This window comes from Synchiropus splendidus, chromosome 9 (assembly GCF_027744825.2).
Source record: "Synchiropus splendidus isolate RoL2022-P1 chromosome 9, RoL_Sspl_1.0, whole genome shotgun sequence".
NCBI classification, from domain to species: Eukaryota; Metazoa; Chordata; class Actinopteri; order Syngnathiformes; family Callionymidae; genus Synchiropus; species Synchiropus splendidus.
This window is the reverse complement of record NC_071342.1, coordinates 14,150,842-14,170,593: the sequence shown is the minus strand read 5'-3', so window position 1 is coordinate 14,170,593 and position 19,752 is coordinate 14,150,842. Positions and strand designations below refer to the sequence as shown.

At 43.0% G+C, this 19,752-nt stretch overlaps 1 protein-coding gene across 1 annotated transcript in view; it reads left to right on the top strand.

Annotated features, from left to right (window-relative positions):
* The window catches only part of kcnk12 (potassium channel, subfamily K, member 12), a 39,055-nt gene extending 29,453 nt beyond the window's left edge, over positions 1-9,602 (top strand). The window contains exon 2 of the mRNA XM_053876071.1: positions 1,743-9,602. Coding sequence (XP_053732046.1) covers positions 1,743-2,635 — 893 coding nt within the window. The 3' untranslated portion in view covers positions 2,636-9,602. The remainder of the gene's footprint in view (positions 1-1,742) is intronic.
* The last annotated feature ends 10,150 nt before the right edge of the window (positions 9,603-19,752 follow it).

The window sequence follows — 19,752 nt, the reverse complement described above, 5'->3', positions numbered from 1 at the left end:
GGTCAGTCAAACCAAAATCTGACCTCAGTAGATGCAGGATAAGGAAGCATGGAAGAAAAGCTGAAAAGCCATTTGTGCTAAAATATTTAGAACTCAGTGCCTCAAGTGGAGCCAGCCCCATTAACGCACACATTTATTGAGTTTTAACGGATGAATAATGCAAGTGTGATTACCGTGGCCTGTTTTCTTGCATCTCTCGTGGAAACCACAGACACAAAGATTCTCTGTCAAACTTTAAGGATTTTTTTTATTGCAACAGCTCTTGCTCACAAATCAGTTTTTCAGTTCTGCCTTCAGAGAGCCGAAACAACATGGTCTGATCTTAAAGCAGAAATCTGCGAATCACACGTCCGTCAGCTTATATCTGATCTGAACTACGGATGCTGATAAGAGGTTCCTCTTGAAAAGTGATCCTTCACCCGCCACAGAATCCATCAGCTTGTTTGCACTTCTGTCACCTCATGTTGTCAGCTTGCAAAGCACTGCACTCTCGAGCTTTAGGAAGAGATATTACTTGTATTGCCAAACACTGTCGATGCAAATCTGTTTCCCGAGCAGGGAGCGGATCACGATAAAGGGAAGTAAAAGAAAAGTCTATAGGAACTTGATCTTTTGTATAATATAGGTTTGAAGGTGTTAACTCAGCCAAGTGCTTTGTTTGTCAATGTTCTCAAGCTTTATCCGACCATACTGCAGTTGCAGAGGGGTGGAGGGAGGGATGCTAGAGCACGCACACACATTGGCATGTGAGCACACACTCACATTATGACACTTTTCTCTATGGGTTTCAACCAGTCCTGAATACAAATCCGGAGTCGAGACAAGACCAGTAAAAATGCATTCAAAACAGAGATGAGACCCAGACCCTAAAAAGCTGTTTTAAGACCGGTCTCATGAGAAGATCCAGGATCACTCAGCGCACAGGGAGCAGGAATCATTTCAACTGTCTTTCTAGGCCCATAAAATTCTTCTATAAAATTTAATGAAAACAAGCATCAGCAACGTTGTTCTTCTATTTATTTAATGATGTGATATAATGGGATATAAAATGGATTTAAGGAGGACAGGTCCGACTCCAGGTAACTGCAGCTCTTTGCCTGGACTCCTGCAGAGAACTCATGAGTCCGCAGCAAAACTACAGATCGATATTGTTCTTTGTTATCGCTGTTTGAAATAAAAAAAAAAACATTTTTCTACTCCATTGATAAGAGTCATATTGAAATCTCAAATTACGTAAGGCTTAGTTTAACAGCGCTTCTTGTCCCTCTTCCTTGAATTTTCCCTCTCTTTTCATGTCACCATAAAATCTTGGCTCCTATTGGCTAGTTTGGACTTTCCAGTTTCACTGGGACAAAAACAGAAAAGAAAAAAAGTTTAAAGCCCAGTGACTTTGTTTGCTTACATATGGCGCTAAAAAACAACGGAAAAGCCCCTTTTGTTGTTTCAGTTGTTAGGACATTTATGTTATTAGTTTCATTCTTACAAACATGTGGACCAAACGTTTGCTATGTGAGTGAGAGACCAACAGCTTCTGCGCAAGTGTCAATGGTAGCATGCAATTATTCTGATTAATAATACGCACACATACACTGGAAAGTCTGGAATATCATGCAGATTCCATGACAACATCAAAGGAAAAAAAAAAATCAATGATTTGTTGTTAGTTATTTTTCCTGTGAAGCTGTTTAATTTTGGATGGAACCTTGAGCCCTACTGAGTGCACATCTTCTCTGCTTCTGCAGGCTTTGGGATGACAACGCCAGTGACAGTTGCGGGAAAAGTGTTCTTGATCTTCTACGGGCTGATGGGTTGTGCTGCCACCATCCTCTTCTTTAATCTCTTTCTGGAGCGCATCATCACCCTGCTGGCTGTGGTGATGAAGGCTGTGCGGGAACGTCGTATCCGGAACAGTGGTATCCTCCCTCCAGGAATCCGACACGACTTCTCGGCCTATTCGCTGCCTGGCTGGAAGCCCTCGGTCTACCACGTGATGCTGATCCTCGGCCTCTCCGCCATCACCATCTCCTGCTGTGCGTCAGCCATGTACACCCCGGTGGAGGGCTGGGCCTATTTAGACTCTCTCTACTTCTGTTTTGTCACCTTCAGCACCATTGGCTTCGGGGACTACGTCAGCAGTCAGAGCGCGGCTTATGAGTACCAAGCCCTCTACAGGGTGGCCAACTTCTTGTTCATGCTCACAGGCGTGTGCTGCATCTACTCGCTCTTCAATGTCATTTCCATCGTCATCAAGCAGGTGCTGAACTGGATGCTGGAGAAAATGAGCTGCTTGTTCTGCCAGCGCTGTAATAAAGCCAGCACCTTCCTGGGTCGACGCAACGCCATCCGCCCCGGATCGAGGGGTCGGCACGGCCCATTCGGGCAGCCGCCTGAGTCTGACGGACCTTATGATAGCGACACCGAGGGCCGCAGACTCTCAGGAGAGATGATTTCTATGAAAGACCTGGCAGCTTCTAACAAGGTGTCACTGGCCATCATGCAGAAACAGCTCTCGGAATCGGCCAACGGATACCCCAGGACAGTTTGTGGCAGCTCTCGCCACAACGGCTTCTCTGGGGGCGTCGGTGCTCTTGGAATCATGAACAATCGGCTCGCAGAGACGAGTAATTCCAGGTAGAGGACTGAGGAGTCACAGGACTCCAACTGTGAACCCCGAGGATGTCGGCCATAGATAACACTTTCTAAACTGTTGCAAATGTAGCTTGTTATGCATGATCTATTGGATGATAGTGTTTGATGGTTATGATGGCAGTAAAAACAGCAGTGGTGGTTGTAAAAAAAACAAGCACTACAGAGCAGACGATGAAACTGATCTGGAAGAGTGGGACCTAAACTCACCCATTTCATTCACCAGAACAAACTCCTGGGTCTCAGAGGAGCCTGGGCAATACGCATGTAATCTGAACAGACTGAGGCTCAGTCAACAGGTGAAAGGGAAACAGTTCTTTTGCATTTGACCAGATCTTTAGATGGGGAAAAATTTAAGTCCCAGGCCAAGCAAAATTCTATTTATTGTGCAGTCTATAACAGGAAGTAATGTTACTCATCTGAGGCTTATCAATTTACAAATATTTCAGCACATTTTTCCCGTCAATCTTTGAGAAGTTCCAGGTGAGTTGCTGACATATAGAAAATGCATCGTGTCAAACAACCTAACTTGAAGCGCCTCAATCTTTGTCTGCTAGAAAACAAAGCAAGGGAGGCGATCAATTTTTTGTGGTGCATTTAATATTATCAGGACCCCAGAAATGTCTTGGCAGGCCAGATTTGGCCCCCTGGCCTTGGGTTTCTCTTCACCTGCGATGCGTTCAAGCCCCATTAAAATGCCAGCCCTCTTCAAATCAATGCAAGACTTTTGATCGACAAATCACTTCTGACATGAAAGAGTTGTAAAGGTGGCGTGATCACATGATGTATTGGGTTGACTGAGCCTAAAATGCTTGGATTCGGAAGACGTGATTTCTATGTTGAACCTAAATATTCACACTTCTAGAGCGAACACGGAATGATATAGCACATACTGATCTATGCATTATACTGTACGTCACACGCATCTTTTGCACCATTTCTAGACCTTCCATCGATTATCGGAGTGACATTTCTCTCTCGGCATGGGTCACAGGAAGCAGCCAAACACAGAGAGAGGAGTTTCTACGCATAGCGGTGATGTAGCAGCTGCTTCCTATTTTTCTCCATGGCTGCAGTGAAAGGCGGCATCTGTGCCGAGTGCCACGCCAATGGCCAGCAAATAATCTATTTGCTCGCGATGCAGTTAAGTGCACAGTTGAAGAATGAAAATCCATTTCTCTTGAGGAAGACCCAGCCTTCTTATCAGCTCCAAACATACTTCAGCGGCCAAAGACTTTGACTCCAAGGGTAACAGGGAAAAAAAAGGAACACCACCTTCCCACTCGTCTCTTTACAGCTCACAGCATCTGTGGAGGGAAACAACAGATAAAAGCTTGCAATGTCTGAATTACTCTTCAAACAGTCAGCGTGTTTATTAAGGCAGAAAGCATGTTGTTTGTTGCAGATTGTTTAAATGTAGGGATGAAAGTGTGTGTGCATCATTCCTTCATTCAATATTCCACAGAGAGAGAGAGTTCAAAACAATAAATGGACATTTTTCCCCCGGTTTCCAGTCTAAAGTCCGACTTAAAGTTGCTCCGCCACGGAGCTTTCTTCACAGTGTACGGCAAAATCAAGAAAATAACAAACATGGAATTGGCTAACAGCACTGAAGACTAGTCATCACACCACCAGCGATGCTGGCTGCGCCACATTTTTCAGGGGCCAATGTTTTAAAACCATTAATAGGGTATGGATGAAAGGAATGTTTCTCTATGTGGATCTATGTTTCTCTTCGGTCAGTGCAGCTCGTCTTTCACTTCCTTTAAAAACTGTGACGCTCTCAGTGTGACGTTTCTTCAAGACTGGCAAAAGTGCCGACCGCTTTAATCTCAGCTCAAGATCTCAGCTTGATCAAGGCCACATAAACTGAGCTCAAAGGCTCCATGGTCTCCAAAGACTTCTTGCGAGATTCATAGTGTCACCTTCTTGGTGAACCTTAATACAATCGGACACCTTCACTACACAGCTGTGAGACACCACACTTCTCTTGATCAAGCTGGATAAAAGTTTCGTGAAGTTTCATGAAACCGTGTCCTAATATTCAGAGGCCACTAGGTGGCACTGTCTGCAGCATAAACAGTGGGTTTGAATGATTATTTCAGTGAAACGTCACATCATTTTCTACCAAGAACTCCACCTCCTGAGCTCTGAAAATTAGGACGCTGTTTCATGAAACCTCATGGACCCGTCACTGATGAAAAACAAATCCATTCAGCCGATTCATCCATCAGACAATAACCAATACTCCTCAGGTCATATGCTTGCATGACATTTGAGACCTCCAGTGGGAGCCTCAGATATACTGAAATATGTACCTAAATTTAAAAAAATCTTGGAAAATGAATTCAAATGGACTTTGTGAAGCTTACCAATATAACCTCTCCTTAAATTTTTAAACTGAAGCCCAAAAGAAGAACTGTAGTCTCATGCTACAACTCTATTTTACTCACCCACTCGAGGCTTTTGAACCCCGTCCGTCGCGGTAGCTACTAATTTCCCTCCGACTTGAATGTCACACCCGCCTGCCAACCTTTCCGGCACGCGGCCTGACTCATTCATAAATCAGTCGGGATCTTGGGGGCATTAAAGGGAAAAGTCTCCGCACCTCTGCAGCATGTGAAGTCAGGGGGCAGCTGGCATTGCCCCCATAAAAATCAGGAAAATTAAATATGAATCACAACCGTATTCCCTCATTTTCAGGCCTCAGATAAAACATGATATTCATAGCAATCCAAAGAAGTGCATTTTTAGTATTTTATTCGGATATTAAATGAAGGAATGACACACAAGCCACGGAGAATGTGTTTTAAGACACGTCTTGAATTATCTGAGGAGCGATGAGGCAGCGGTGTTGTGAGCATGATCCAAAGAAAGACCTGCAGTGGTTTATTTTTCTGGTGATCTGTGTAAATGTGTGACAGAGGATTAATGGGTGCGGGTGTTGGCGGAGGACGCAGCGCTGGCCCGACAGGCTGTGCACGATCAATGTCCTCCTCGCTGCTAACCAACTATTCCTTAGATTTAAGGCCCCGTGATGGTGTTTGATAATCACAAACAGACCCGTGGAGGAGGAGTGGTGGTTAGTCAACCCACTGATAAAAGCTGGGAGCAGCCGCGAGGCGGTGGGAGTTTCCATTTAATCCACTGTTAAATGGAAATCAGAAGCTTATCTCGACCTCTCCCTGCACCTATCTCTCCAGCATCGAATAACCTCCCGGACCCTCGCTTCTTTTACGCCGCCGTTCCTGCGCACACACCCTGCACCAAATCTCTCCTGCAGATCTCTGCACTCCCCTCACTCTTACACTGTGAAGACATGCCATAAAATATACATTGTATATGAATAATATCCTGCGTTTACCACTGAATATTTAGTTTGCCGCGATGATCTGAATGTATCATTGTTGATTTATTTTCACGGTTTGTCCCACCAAGACGAATATAGAAAAATGACTCAGGTAGTTACTCTTCAGGCTTGTCTTAGTTTTGCATGTGGTTATGGTGAAGCCATACGTGATAGCTGTACATAAGACACTAGAATCTTTGAAATATATTTTTCTACTTTCAAATGTGTAAAAATAAAAGGGAGTGACTGAACGTCTTGCTGTTACATGTCTGTCGTCAAACAGGTCAGATGAAGCCTCTTACACTTCCTGTGATAACACTTCCCTTCCGCTTGAATAGAACAATGTAAAGAGCTTTTTCTGCGAGATTATAAACGGATGCCACCCTGAATGCTGTAAGATACCGATCGAGCTGTGGTCAGCAGCTTTAGAAACGGCAGATTGGAGGCGGGAAGAAAAGCAATAACACCTTAATATTACACCACACACCTCTCCTGCCGTCGACAGGATTAGAAGAACAGCATATGAGGCAAAAATTTAAAACAGCAAGTGAAAAAAACTCAATTAAACCAATGCTGTTGATCATAACGGCACAGAGTTGACAATTCACAACATGTTCTCTCCTTGTGATTTTAGAGGACGGTCAAGGAAGAAAAAAAAAATCAATAATCTTTATGGCTCTGTTGCGGACATATTGAAAGTGTCCTCGGTTTCAGAGCCTATAACAAGGCATCTTCTTCTCTGAAATCTCAACATTTAACTGAAACCTCATATCATTTTTAAACTGAGAGAGCCATCCTCATCCTCCACTATTTCATGAAGCCTCACCAGTCCATCACTTGTTGCTGCTCTCTGACACTGTCAACAAGTTAGTTCATCTTCGTGGTACGTCTCTGTTCAACAGGTTTGTTCCAAAAATACTTGTTGGGTTGTTTGGTTGTTCACGGGCCATTTGCGGCCCCCAAGATGCAGTTTTGCAATTTTGGCATGGGTGTGGCCCCCACAAGCCACCCACTCCATTCATTTTGTGCCAGGGGACAATGGAAATTGAACACAATTTGATGGTTTGATTGGAACAAAAAAACCCTCACACTGTGGCCCAGCATCACTAAAACTTGTCCCCCTTCAGTCATTTCACATTATTAATATAGAATAAAAATGAATTATATTTAATAGTTATTAATCTGCTGCACCCCTGTGAATAATCTGACAGAAGATTTCATGTTTTGTTGAAAATTGTCAACACATTTTCACTCCTGAGGCATCACATATCGACTCTCTTCTCATGTCAGTATTGGAAAAGTCTGCTGTCTGTGACGTGCAGGTGTCACTCCCATAGCATTTCATGACGTTTAAAAAGGGCATGAAGTGCATGTTACTTGGTATGTGGAGTACCATATGTGTGTAACGTGCATGATGCGCATGGTCATATGAGGTACCATGTTTATCAAGTGAACTTGAAGAGCGCCACCACATGGCTTCATCCTCATCCCAACCGTTTTTTCCATGTGACACTCTGCCTATGGAATCAGGAAATGTAATTCAATTGAGATTGCAACGTGAACATGTGACACAGGAGGCTGACATCTGCATCACTCTAGATCATAAAAATCCTCTTGACAAAATGTGATCTCTTTAGGCCCATGTATGCTCCCTTGTATGAAATTCTACACGTCTGTTTCAAACAATGTTGACGTCACTGATCACATGCTTCCATGTGTTTACGTTGATATTGCAGCTCACCAATATATCCACCAGGGGGAGCAGCCCACAGTCAAAAGTTTATGACAACGACAAACTCCTAAACCAACATGGTGACTGTGAAAGAAGTACTGATAATGTACCTCTTGCATAAAAGAGGAAAACAGAGGCAACGTTGTAGGAGACAGTGATCGGTGAGGCCATAAAATATATCGTGACTGGAGGTCGGATAATTTCCGCCATTTTTATGTCGTCTTCGTGTACCATCAGAACTGCGTATCGGGTGGTAAACAGCAACACTGCCCCCATGGTTTCTGGTGGTACTGGTCCGTTTGGTCCATAGCTGTAAGCGTGCTGAAATCTGGGTCTGTAGGAGTGAGAATGCGTTGTTAGTTGTGGCACAAAGACGACATGCTAATAATCTGAAACTGGAGTCAAACATGTCCCAAACATGTCACACCTATGTAGTAATGTAGTCTGCACCACGCACAATTCGTGGAGTCTAAAAACCCAATGAATCTATGAATCCATGAGTTCAGATCTCATCCAAGATAATAAGGATTCAGGAAATACAAACAGACAGCCGATGACATTGTTTTAAACCGGTTTGCTACAGATTCAGGGTGGTATCAATTATCTCCTCCATCCACAGGACAGCTCATAAATGTACCCACGTTTAGGACTTGTATGTGTAAGAAACCTTGACAGCCAGTGTGTGTGGATACTGTGAATCACTGGCTGTACTTCATGAGACATTGCAGGCACGGGGAATAATAGGCCTGGGGTTATCTGAGCTGCCGCAATAGTGGAACTTAATATATCAGTGTTCACTTTCCATTATACCTCTTGGGCCATTACTCTGGAAAAAAATACATCTTTCGGCTCCAACAATGTGAAGCTCGATTTCCCATATGAGGCTTAAAGATATAACAGGGGAGTTTTCGCAGAACAGACCCATTTATTCTATAAAATATGTATCTTTGAACCCGCATTTATCTGATAGCATGTTTGCATTTGTCTGTCTAAGCAGGCCTGTAAGCCCCCCACACCCCCCAACCCTTCTACCCAAATGTTATTTGAAATGATGTCCATTAAAACTGTATTTTTCTTGAGCCTGAAGGACCATTTGAGAAATGCAGTATTGAGGGTATTACTTTGCTCACTTTAAATGCATGTGTGTCTTGAAATTTGCCTTACTTTAGTGTGTTTATACACCATTGTTCAGATGGAGATTTTGTGTGGTGTCTTGTACAATCTTTTTCATTTTTTTTTTTTTGCAGTTGCAAAACTGATCTCCATTGATTGCAATGGTTTTAAGTGTCTCTGCGATGTCGTCTGTAAAGGACGCCAAAGGAACTGCAACAAGGCGGGACTTTGTTATCACAGAAAGGTGTCTTGAATGTTTCTAAAGGTTATAAAAGAGCAGAAACCGTATGCTATTTATTCTATTTAATATTAAAAGCATTATTTTGACAACACCAAATCCAACTAGTTGAAAACGCTGCGATGTGAACATTTCTCCGATGAAGCTGTTGTTTGGCTTTTTTGTCACACTGTGGAAACCTCCAACTTGAAAGCAGCAAGCTTCATGAACAAGATGTGTCAGTTGAAACCAGTGGGCAGGAGAACAGCTCAGTAACAAGATGATGTATTACAGTCCTGCGAGCAAACCTCCACTGAAACGCTACCTTGGATTTGAAGCCTGGCTGGTAGATTCTGGACAAGTCCGCCTGGTGTTTCACTATAAAGACTGATGGTGTGAAGCCGTGCGTGCGGCGCTTTCCGAACAGCAGAGAAATACGTTGTGTGAGTTCTCACTTTGACCTTTGACTCCTTGTCTCATGTTGCTTGCTCTCAAGTTGTGGTGTAACACTGAGGACTTCAGTTTGCAAGTTGCACATTTATACCAATGATTGTACTTTTATATTTATGTAAATAAAAATTAAATCTGTATAAATCCTCTAACTTTGCATATACCTATGCTGGAATATTGGTGTGGCACTTCTCAGTTCTCCCCTGCGCATGTGTGGGTTTCATCCAGTGTCCTCCCACAGTCCAGGAAAATAGAGGGACTAATTGATGACTCTAAAATTGTCCCCAGAGGTGTGTGTTTGTGTGTGGGTGGCTGCGTTGCCCGGTGATAGATTTGTGACCCATCCACGGTGTCCAGCCCTTTGAGCTTGAGATACGCCAACCACGCTGGAGAGAAATAGATGCAATTAATAGAGATTTATTTAAAATGTTTCACAGCCATTCAAGCCAAGGCAGGTACATATATATATATATATATAATTTTATTTATTTTATTTTTTTTTCTGACTGGTTGATTGTCTCCCATGTGCAACTCTTATCACCTGGTGTGATGAATAATAGAGCATACATTTATACTGCAGGCTCTTTATTTATGCCGCCCTCCCACGACCTGCTGTGCCCTGTGACTCACTGATGTTTGAATCTATGGCACAGAGTCATTAATAAAGCGACACGAATGGCTGGGTTTCTAATAAAACTTCATAATAAGTACATCATTTAAAATTAATTGCACTCTGAATGTCATTATTTCCTGGTTTAATCTCTCGCAACTTTCCGCAAAGTTGGAAGTCTTTTTCAGGGAAAGCACATGTTTGAGTGACTTGAGGAAAAAAAAGATATATATGAGGAATGGACTCAAAAATTCGAGTCCTTGAGCGTTGAGGTCACTTAGCAACTGCTAGACAATCTGCATCTGGTCAAAGAAAATGAAACTAAAAATGCAAATTTAAGTCCATAGACTGTGTGATAAGGCAACCAGTCGCATGTAATCTTAAAAGTCTTGCTCTGTTTTCTGTCATTGCTGAAGTGTCATTGATGGAAAAAAGGAAATTGAGATTCAACATGAGCTGCTCATGAGCATTCATGCTTTGTTCTGTGCTGCATAACAACAGTCTGACTCATGAGAGGTAAAGCACCCAGTTGAGACTACTGTGAAGTGCAAGTGTCTCAAGCACTCACTGACCTGTTTTGCTCCCATTTGCACCTGCCTGTCTTCCATCAGACCGACATGGTTTTCTCCATTTGTTCTCCTGAGCCCTGCAACTGACCTCGTCTTCTGTCCCCGAACTCAATCTGCTTCTTGTCTGGAGCATTGTCACCCACACACCATGTACACCTCCACCTTCTGTCTACGTCTGTCTGCGCTCAGGACACCTCAAACCTGAGGCTTTTTCCCATGCACGATCAGGTTCCACCTTACCAACCTTCATCAATCGATTGCAGCTTGGTCAGTAAAGTCCTGCTCTTGAGGCCTTCCACACCTCCCACACCAAGGGAACTATAGAAACATCTATATATTATTCAACATTAGGAATCCAACTCAGTCATCCTCAGTTCTCGCCAAGGTGTGAATGTAACACCTATGTTCACTCTGGTCTTGGCTCTTGGTCGGTCAGCTTCCTGTTTTCTCCTCCTGGAGCCTTCAATGAATGACTGCCACTGAGTTCGCTCAGCTGCTGTAAACCAGCCTGTTGGTCACGTGGTACGTGGTCGAGAGGTGTGTCATGCTAATAGCTATAGAGCCAAGACTCTATACAAGTGGTTTATAACTGTTCAATATGAAGCCTACCATCAGAGAGAATCTGAAAAATCATATATAGACAAAATAAGATAAACATTATGACACAATGAGTAAAACATAGTCACTTTTACAGATTCAATTTTAGGTCATTGTTTTATTGACTAACACCCTTGCTTCCCACGGTCCCACTGTTACCCTCAAAGAGGTCAGACAAAGTCAACATTCAAGAAGCTGCCTGGACAACCTGAACTGTCTACCCACTAGTGCTGGCACATGGCGCCACTCCTGCATAAATATTTCTCCATGATAAATTTAATGAACCAAGAAACCCGCTGTGCCTCAGTAGCTACCTTCAAGGAGACCCACGGTATTTGTTATGTCGCTTGTAACCCTTCATTCTGTGTGTGCCTGGCTGATAAACTGCTGGTTTTGTACAGGCAATGCTTCATTCAGGTAATCCTACAAACTTGCCACCCACTAACAGCAACGGCTCAATCTGGGCGTTTGTCATAAAGGGAACAGTAATGACATTCATCATTAAAATGAGTTTGCCACCTCCAAACTGGAAGTGGAAACAGCCTGCCACGTGGAAAATATTCCTCGATGCCATTTGTCTGTGGTTAAGATTCCGCGTTTGGAGCAGATAGCTTTGTGTTTGCCTCAATATCTCGCCGCATTTCTCAACAAAGAATGTGAGAATTAATCCAGATTAACTGCAGCTTTTCCATTTAGTTCCATGATTTAGAATGTGATGAGGACAAAACTAATCCTGGTGTCAGTCCTTTGTAGTCGTGCTGTAAAAGCAGACCTGTTTGTCTTGAGGAGAACAGTTAAACCGCCAGCATGGCAGCTGCCTTTCCTCTGGGTCTCAGCAGGTGTCAGAGCAACATGCCTCTACACCTCCACCGCGGCACTGCCATTTGTCAAAAGAAAGTTTCACTGCTCCTCACCTGTCTCCTCCTCAATTCCCACAGGCCAAATATTGAGATGTCAAAGATGCAGTGACACCCAAAAGTGAGGAGAAGCCAAACTGCCATCATCGAAAAATGAAAAATCTTATTTACTTTGTATTCCTGTGAGGACTCTCTTGCACACCGACTTCCACAAGCTTCCACTTCTTTTTATCATGGTGGGGCTTCTCAACAGTCTCTTTGCTCCCCTCCCACAGGCTTAAAGGCGCAGCGTAGGTGAAGGCAGCCACTATCTTGTATGCTCTCAAATCTCTCTTGACCTGACTTGACTCCCTGTGGCTGCCAAGATCTCTCACTTGGCATTTGCCAGGAAAAGACAGAAAGGTGGAAGAAAATATTCCAATACAGAGTTAGTGGGCCTGTTTCCTGGAGCCAATACTACAATCGGGGGACAGTCTGTAGTAGCAGTAATAGTAGGTCAATGAAAAACTGTCAGTAGGTGGCGCCCTTGGTTTAAAAATTATCAGAGATTTCATTGTCGTAGCTGTTCAGAGTCAAGGATTATACAGCAGATAGTGCCATCTAGTGGCCATTAAAAATATGGGCAGTGTTTCACCGACCCTTCACTAGTCTACTCATGTGTTAAGGAGTACTCTGAAATTGAGATTGAGACACAGATGTAGAGCCATTGGTGAGAGAAGTTGTGGCCTTGCCCCATGTTGTGTAGGCTCAAGCGTCCCACTGTCCCAATAGGGAATAAGCGGAGGAAAGTGGATGCAGGATGGATGGGCCTTGAATCCAAGTCTTCTGTGAGAAAATCCTGCACTCAGTCCTTGGCACTCAGAATCAGAATCAAAATCATCTTTATTGCCATGGTCAGTGGGGATCCCACCAACTATGAAAGTGCTTGGAATAAAGTGATGTCATGAATAAAATAAAATAAAATAAAATAAAATAAAATACAACAAAGGCAAATTCAACAGTCTGACGGCTGAGGGGAAGAAGCTGTTCCTGACGGGAGGTTCTGGTCTGGATCGACCGTAGCCTCCTGCCAGAGGGAAGAGGAACAAACACTCCAATATGACCAAGGCGAGAAGGGTTGGCTCTGATCCGACCTGCACGTCTCTGGGTCCTGGAGACATACAGGTCATGAAGAGGTGGCAGGCTGCAACCGATCACCTTCTCAGCGGAACGCATGATGCGTCTGCTCTTGTCCCTGGAGGTGGCGCTGCTGTACCAGACGGTGATTGAGGAGGTGAGGATGGACTCGATCATGGCCGTGGAGAACTCCACCAGCAACTTCTTCAGCAGTCGTAGTTTTGAAGTGCAAGGGTCGTAGCTGCCGCAAGAAGAACATTCTCTGCTGGGCCTCCCTGATGAGGGACCTGATGGTTGGCTCCCATTTGAGGTCCTCAGTGATGGTGGTTCCCAGGAAGCAGAAGGAGACTACAATGGGTATGGGCGAACCAGCCAACATTAAAGGGGACTGAGAAACTGTGACTCTCCTGAACTCTATGATCCTGTCCACTGTCTTCTGGGCGTTCAGCTCCAGGTTGTTGTGGCTGCATCAGGACACCAGCCGCTCCACCTCCCTCCTGTCTTGATCACCTTCATGGTGGCTGGAGGTGCAGCAGTTGTTGTAGAGACATGGAGAGGGAACACAGCTGTGAGGAGACCCGATGTTGACAGTCGTCCCCAGCCGCACTTACGAGACCAGCTTGTTGGTATGCTAGCCATAGAGGGTCCACAACCTTGTGATTCTGCTCCTTCACATGTCTACACAAGTGATGGAAAGAAATCGACTCAGTCAGTACTACCCCATCACAGGAACATCTCCATCCCCCTTGAGCAAAACTCAGTTCCTGTCTGACTTGATACTCAACATTTGTCGATTCGACAGGAGACTCTGCCTCCCTAAACTGGATCTGAACAATTGTGGGAGAAAAATCAGTCAAATCAGCACGTTTATAAAAAATGACAAAATTGCTTCATATATTAAAACATAAGAAGTCAAGAACAATCACTTGAGAATCGATTTCGAATATATTCATGAGAAACATAGATGCTCATTCTATGAATAACTGAAAGGCAAATAGAAAATCAGGCAGTGAGGGAAAAAACAATCCTAGCGCCGCACTGAAGTGTAGTTGGTGCGACATAAATCATTTGTGCTGGTGCAGGACTGCAGCCTCAAACCGCTCCCAAATGACCGATGCAGTTTTTCTTGGGGATTAAATCCCCTAACTGCACCTCTAGTCCTGCTGGAACCATTGCGTAAATAAAGTGGTAACTGGAGCAAGCTGACAAGTGAAACAGCATAGCCAAGTGTAGCAATATAGCCAGTATAAGTCTTGCGTTGTGGGAAGCATGTATCATCTGCTATTACATCTGAGATAGATGCAGTCCTGTGCGAGAGTGTCTCACGCAATTATTACAATTTGATGTGTGAATAGGAGCACACGGTATGTCCTTAACAGTTATCCTTAAGAGGAGGAGTCCTTCACAGACAGCAAGGTGGAGCAGCGATTGCGGATCAAACTTGACCTGACCTTGGAACTCCCTGTAACAAACATTTTGGCTTGGACCCAAATGCAGGCGACGAAGCAGAATCAGAGTTCAACAAAAGTTTATTCCAACGAACGGTGAACAATAGGAGCGCCACAACAGAGATCAGAATCTCAGTCCAAACGGACACACGGTGTAAAATCCTACCTGCAGCGCTTCTTTATGGAGGATCATAGACTTGACCACTTAAATGATCAACGTTGACTTGACTTGACTTGGCAATGCGATGCGATGCGACAGGGTAGGACATGACACGCTACAATTCGATGACTTCATGACAGTACACAACAGTGGAACAGAGAAACAGAGGGGCAGAAAAAGGGTACAAAGCAAGACACCAGGTGCAATGAATGACAGTCATTAACAGTCAAGACAGATGAGGTGCACACAAATAATACAAAATCTTACCAAAATAAAACAGGTAGTTGATGAGGATAATATAATCATAACATAACTACATGACTAAATCTGACTTAGCAAGACTAAACATGACCTACAAAACACTGAGTAACAGCTCAGAGTAGTTGATTCTTTAAATCCCTTATTTCATCCCACCTGTGACACCACTGTCTCACAGCATGGTAAAGGTTGCATTGTTGTTTGTGAGGAAAGCAGACATCAACACCAAAAGAGCCAACTCTTCATTAACCCTACTGTTTTTTTCACGGAGAAAGGGGGACCTGCAAAATATTAAAGTGGTATTGTGTTAGCTGTGGAAGACATGTATTTTCTAGACCTGATAGAAAGACAGGTTGCAGTATTGCTGCAGTAGCTCAAGAGGAAGGACGGTACCCTCTAAATGTGGGTCCTCCTTCCCCAAGCCATACACGAAATGGCTTGCGACTCTTTTAAATCATAATTTTATTTTAGAGAAATAAAAACCAAGAATCATCCCTTTGCATTCATGGGTCTTTCAAAAGCGGATACTCTGATGTGGAATCGAAATATTTCACGAGATGGCGTCTAGCCTTCCCCCTCAGTTGAAGGTAATTAATCTTCATTTTAAGATTGTCACAAGTGATTTGACCAGCAAGCTGCGGAGAATCAGCTCCCTATAAATTGATGAATCTCCGGAGAGAATTATGGACATTAACGCCGCTGGAGTGGTCACCAGAAGGAGAATGATCTCTTTTCTGTTGAATACAAAAGGATTCTTTTTTTCTGCGGTGCAAGTGAACCTCCTGCATTAATTTATAATCACGTCTCTGAAGGGAAATTAACTGAGCGTGTTTTAATGCATATGCACGGTGTGGATAAAACACGCAGGAGCCCGACCATGAGCTCGGAGCGACTTCCAAAGACAAAGCTCACATCGGTGCTGATTTAAATAGCCGTGGTAATAATAGACTTAATAGCTTAAACTTCCTTGAATGTTGACCGTCCTCTGAAATTCACTCCTGTGGCGCGAAGTCACTTTGAGGTTCAACCTGCCATGTAGCGCATGTGAAAGGTGTCATTATTCCGCTGCTGGAGAAGTTCTGTGCTCTGATTTGTGATGAGACGTTTATCTCAATTGAAGCGTAAAGATCTGAACTCATATGGAAATAGGAGACGGGCAGCAGCAGAGCAATTACCTCGTAACATCGCCGCTTTCAATTACCGCAAGGGGCCAGACCGAAGCAGGGAGAGGTTAATAGATAAAGAAAGCAAGTATTTGGGCTAATGATATATAATATGATTGCCTCCTCTGATCCGCGGCGTTTATTGTTGCGGCCTCCTCAGCGTCAGCCTGCTGCGAAGCAATAAACCAGATAAAGTTTGATGAATTCTAAACAGAGGGGAAATCCTTTCAGCTTTGGACGTCTTAGTCACTTGCTTGGAGTCAAGATAAGACACAGAGTGAAATGGGTTTTTCATTATCTTTGGAGAGAAAATCCAGTGTTGTGTTGTGGTTAAACATTTCGTACAGGTACTGATGAGGGGAAGCTGAGGGAACCTACCGATACAGAGAGGAACAGAAGTTTGAAGAAAGGTTTGATGAGAATGCAAAATCAGTCAACGTAAACTTGGGCTGCAGTTTCTGTCTGGGAAACTGGACAGATGACTCCAAACCATGCATGAGCAATATACAACCTAAGGGCCACATGCAGCCCTTTTTATACAAAACTACAAACTATATTGCACATTTTTCATCTTCAATTTATTCCTAAAATCAAAGCATTTCCCCTTTGTTTTCTTATTACTTTAGATTTTTTGAATGGGTGATGCTGATATTAACAGTATGTATGGCCTCTCAATATGAACTAAAGATATATTTGAAATAAAGTGCCTTTATACGAAATAATTTACAATCAAAAAACATATTTTTCAGAATACAGTGTAATAACGTGACTACACTTTTCGATCTTTTACATATAAGAATCTTGTTCATCCCCTCACCCTCCCTACAGTGCATCATGTGGCCCCATGAGGAATTCAATTGGCCACTGCAGCTCTGTCTGCAGCTGTTAGCGTGTGTGTTTGTATGTCTGCACATGTCTTGAGATGGATTGGCAACTTATATAACAGGGGTGGGCAATTAAATTTCCACTGTGACTGTTGTGAGGGGCCATCAAAGCCAAAAGAAAGGAGGCGAGGAAGAAGAAAAATGTTGACAAGATGGGAAAACAAAATGGAAACAAGTGTTGACTGTGATATTATGCGTAATTATGAAATTACATTATTTAAAAAAAGCAAAAATAGTTGTTTAGTTGGGTCTTAATTCATTTAAAATACATTCCATTTAAAGATTCTTTTATGTGACTCATACATTTCAAAACCTATTTTCAATTCCAATGTATTTTGAGGAAGAGGAAACACAGGAAATAAAATAAGGAAGTTATAGCTGAGTCGCGCTCAAAAACACAAAACATAAAAAAAAACAAAAAAAAATGTTCAGAAGTGATTTTATTTATTGTACATATTTTCTCGTGAAACTCTTACAATCACAAAATTAATGTAATTTTATTTTATTTATTGTACATATTTTCTTGTGAAACTCTTACAATAACAAAATTAATGTAATTTTATCGTAGCACCACCATGTCATGATGGCTCAGGAAAACAGACCCAAACACGAAGATCGCTGCCGGTGTACAGAGGACTCAAACAACGAGGATAAATTTAACAAGGTTTAATACACAGAAAAACAGAAAAAGTAAAACCTAAATAACGGGGACAACCAAAACGCACTTGGATAAAATCACGAGGCCCAAACAATGAAAAGTGCTCTGCGGTGGAATAAACACACACGCACGAGGAAGAAAGCCAACAATGGGAAACAAAAGGTGAGTTACAGAAACACTCACACGGAGCACGAAGCTAATTGTAAAGGGCAGAAAACAAACAAGGAAGAAAGCAAGAAGGTGGAAGAAAAGACACGCACGCACAATCTTAAAGTTATCAAACCCACTAGGGAACAAAGTCACGAGAGGAAGATCTTTACCGGTGGAATCAGTGGAGTATGATTAGCGGATGGGTTCCAGACAGAAAACAGGAAAAGGAAACAACACACAAGAAAAACGGAAGTAACAAAATAAAAGCACACAGAAACTGAACATACAAACATATACAGTGTACTGTACATTACAAGGTTCACAGCGGAGCTATATCTTTATCGTGGCTGCATGTCGAGAACTGCGCCCTGCCTTACCTATGCTCTGCCAAAAAAAAAAAAAGTACCTTCGCGACAAATACTTATATGGAATATTTACACATCTTTGGCACCACTTTCATTAGAGCTACAGGCATTCTCACTCACCATGACACTCTGCCACAATTGAGCCCTAAAATAATGGAAGACAGTTGGTGACAATATCAACACAAGCAGTTTCTGACTGGAGAGGAGTGGAGAGCGACATATTCACATGCAGTTCTTTAGGTTCCTTCATGTGATATCAGCAGTCATGTTAGAGTGGTACATGATTAGATTCCAGACTGGCAGGTGACTTAGGTCGACACTTGCAAATTATTATGCAGAGACAGATCCGTTGTTCACTGTTTCAGACAGATACGAGCCAATTTGCTTGTGGAGAGCCAGGTGTCAGGCTGGATATCCGACAATTCCTCAGCTGGTAATTAAATTGAGACAATGTAAGAATCTGAATCTGATCATAAATCTGAGGATTAATTGAGACTGACTTACAGGTTTTTTGTTTTTTTTTATCCACAGCGAGCTGTCAGCGTGTGCACGAGGAAGCTGTGTGAGGATTCAACCTCTCCTGCAATTGTGTCCTTGTGTGCTCACTCACAGCGTAAAAAGGTTTGCAGCACCAGTGTTGCACCTCCCAGAGCGAGAACACCGGAGAGCGGAGAACATTGTTTTCTTGAGGTTTATTTCAAGCCAAATCTTTCCTTTATTAGCCTGCACAATAAAAGAAACCACATCTGCAACATCTCTGCTTGTGAATCTATCTAAATATAGAGCAAATTGTCCTTAGAGTGCTGTGGGTGTAGGCAATAAACTCTTCCAATATCTTACTGAACGAACAGAAGAGGAAAAGACTGTTGTTGTATTGTAGTGTGGAATTCGCTGGCGGCGTCTGTGCTGTCAGTGATCACTGCACTCTGGCATAAATAAATATGATAAAAAATGACAGAGCGGAATACTTGAGGGGACGATAAGGGCTGAGGAGCTCTGTGAAGTAGAACCTGCATGATTTTCCTTTACAATAGAGCAGCATGGTGTGTAGGGAATTCTGAAGATTTGAGAATTCTACAGGCAGTAGAGTCATTGCTGTCACTTCTGTGACTGAAATGTTTTGTTATAGATCAAGTACGCCCCTCTGGTTCCCTGCAACTGACCTCGTCTGCCGCCCTGCTCATTCTGCGTTCCTTTCCGTCCAAGCTATGCCAGTTCATTACACACCATTTACATTCCCCATTCTCACCGAACCCCTGAAACAGATATAAAAACGCATCATTTATTTCTTACTGCAAAAGCAAATTGATAGTCGTTTTTGTAAATAAGCCAAGAACGAAAATGCTGCCAGATGAACAAACTATTCGGTATTAGGTTTGGAGGTCTTGACTACAACGTTAGTCGAAATGC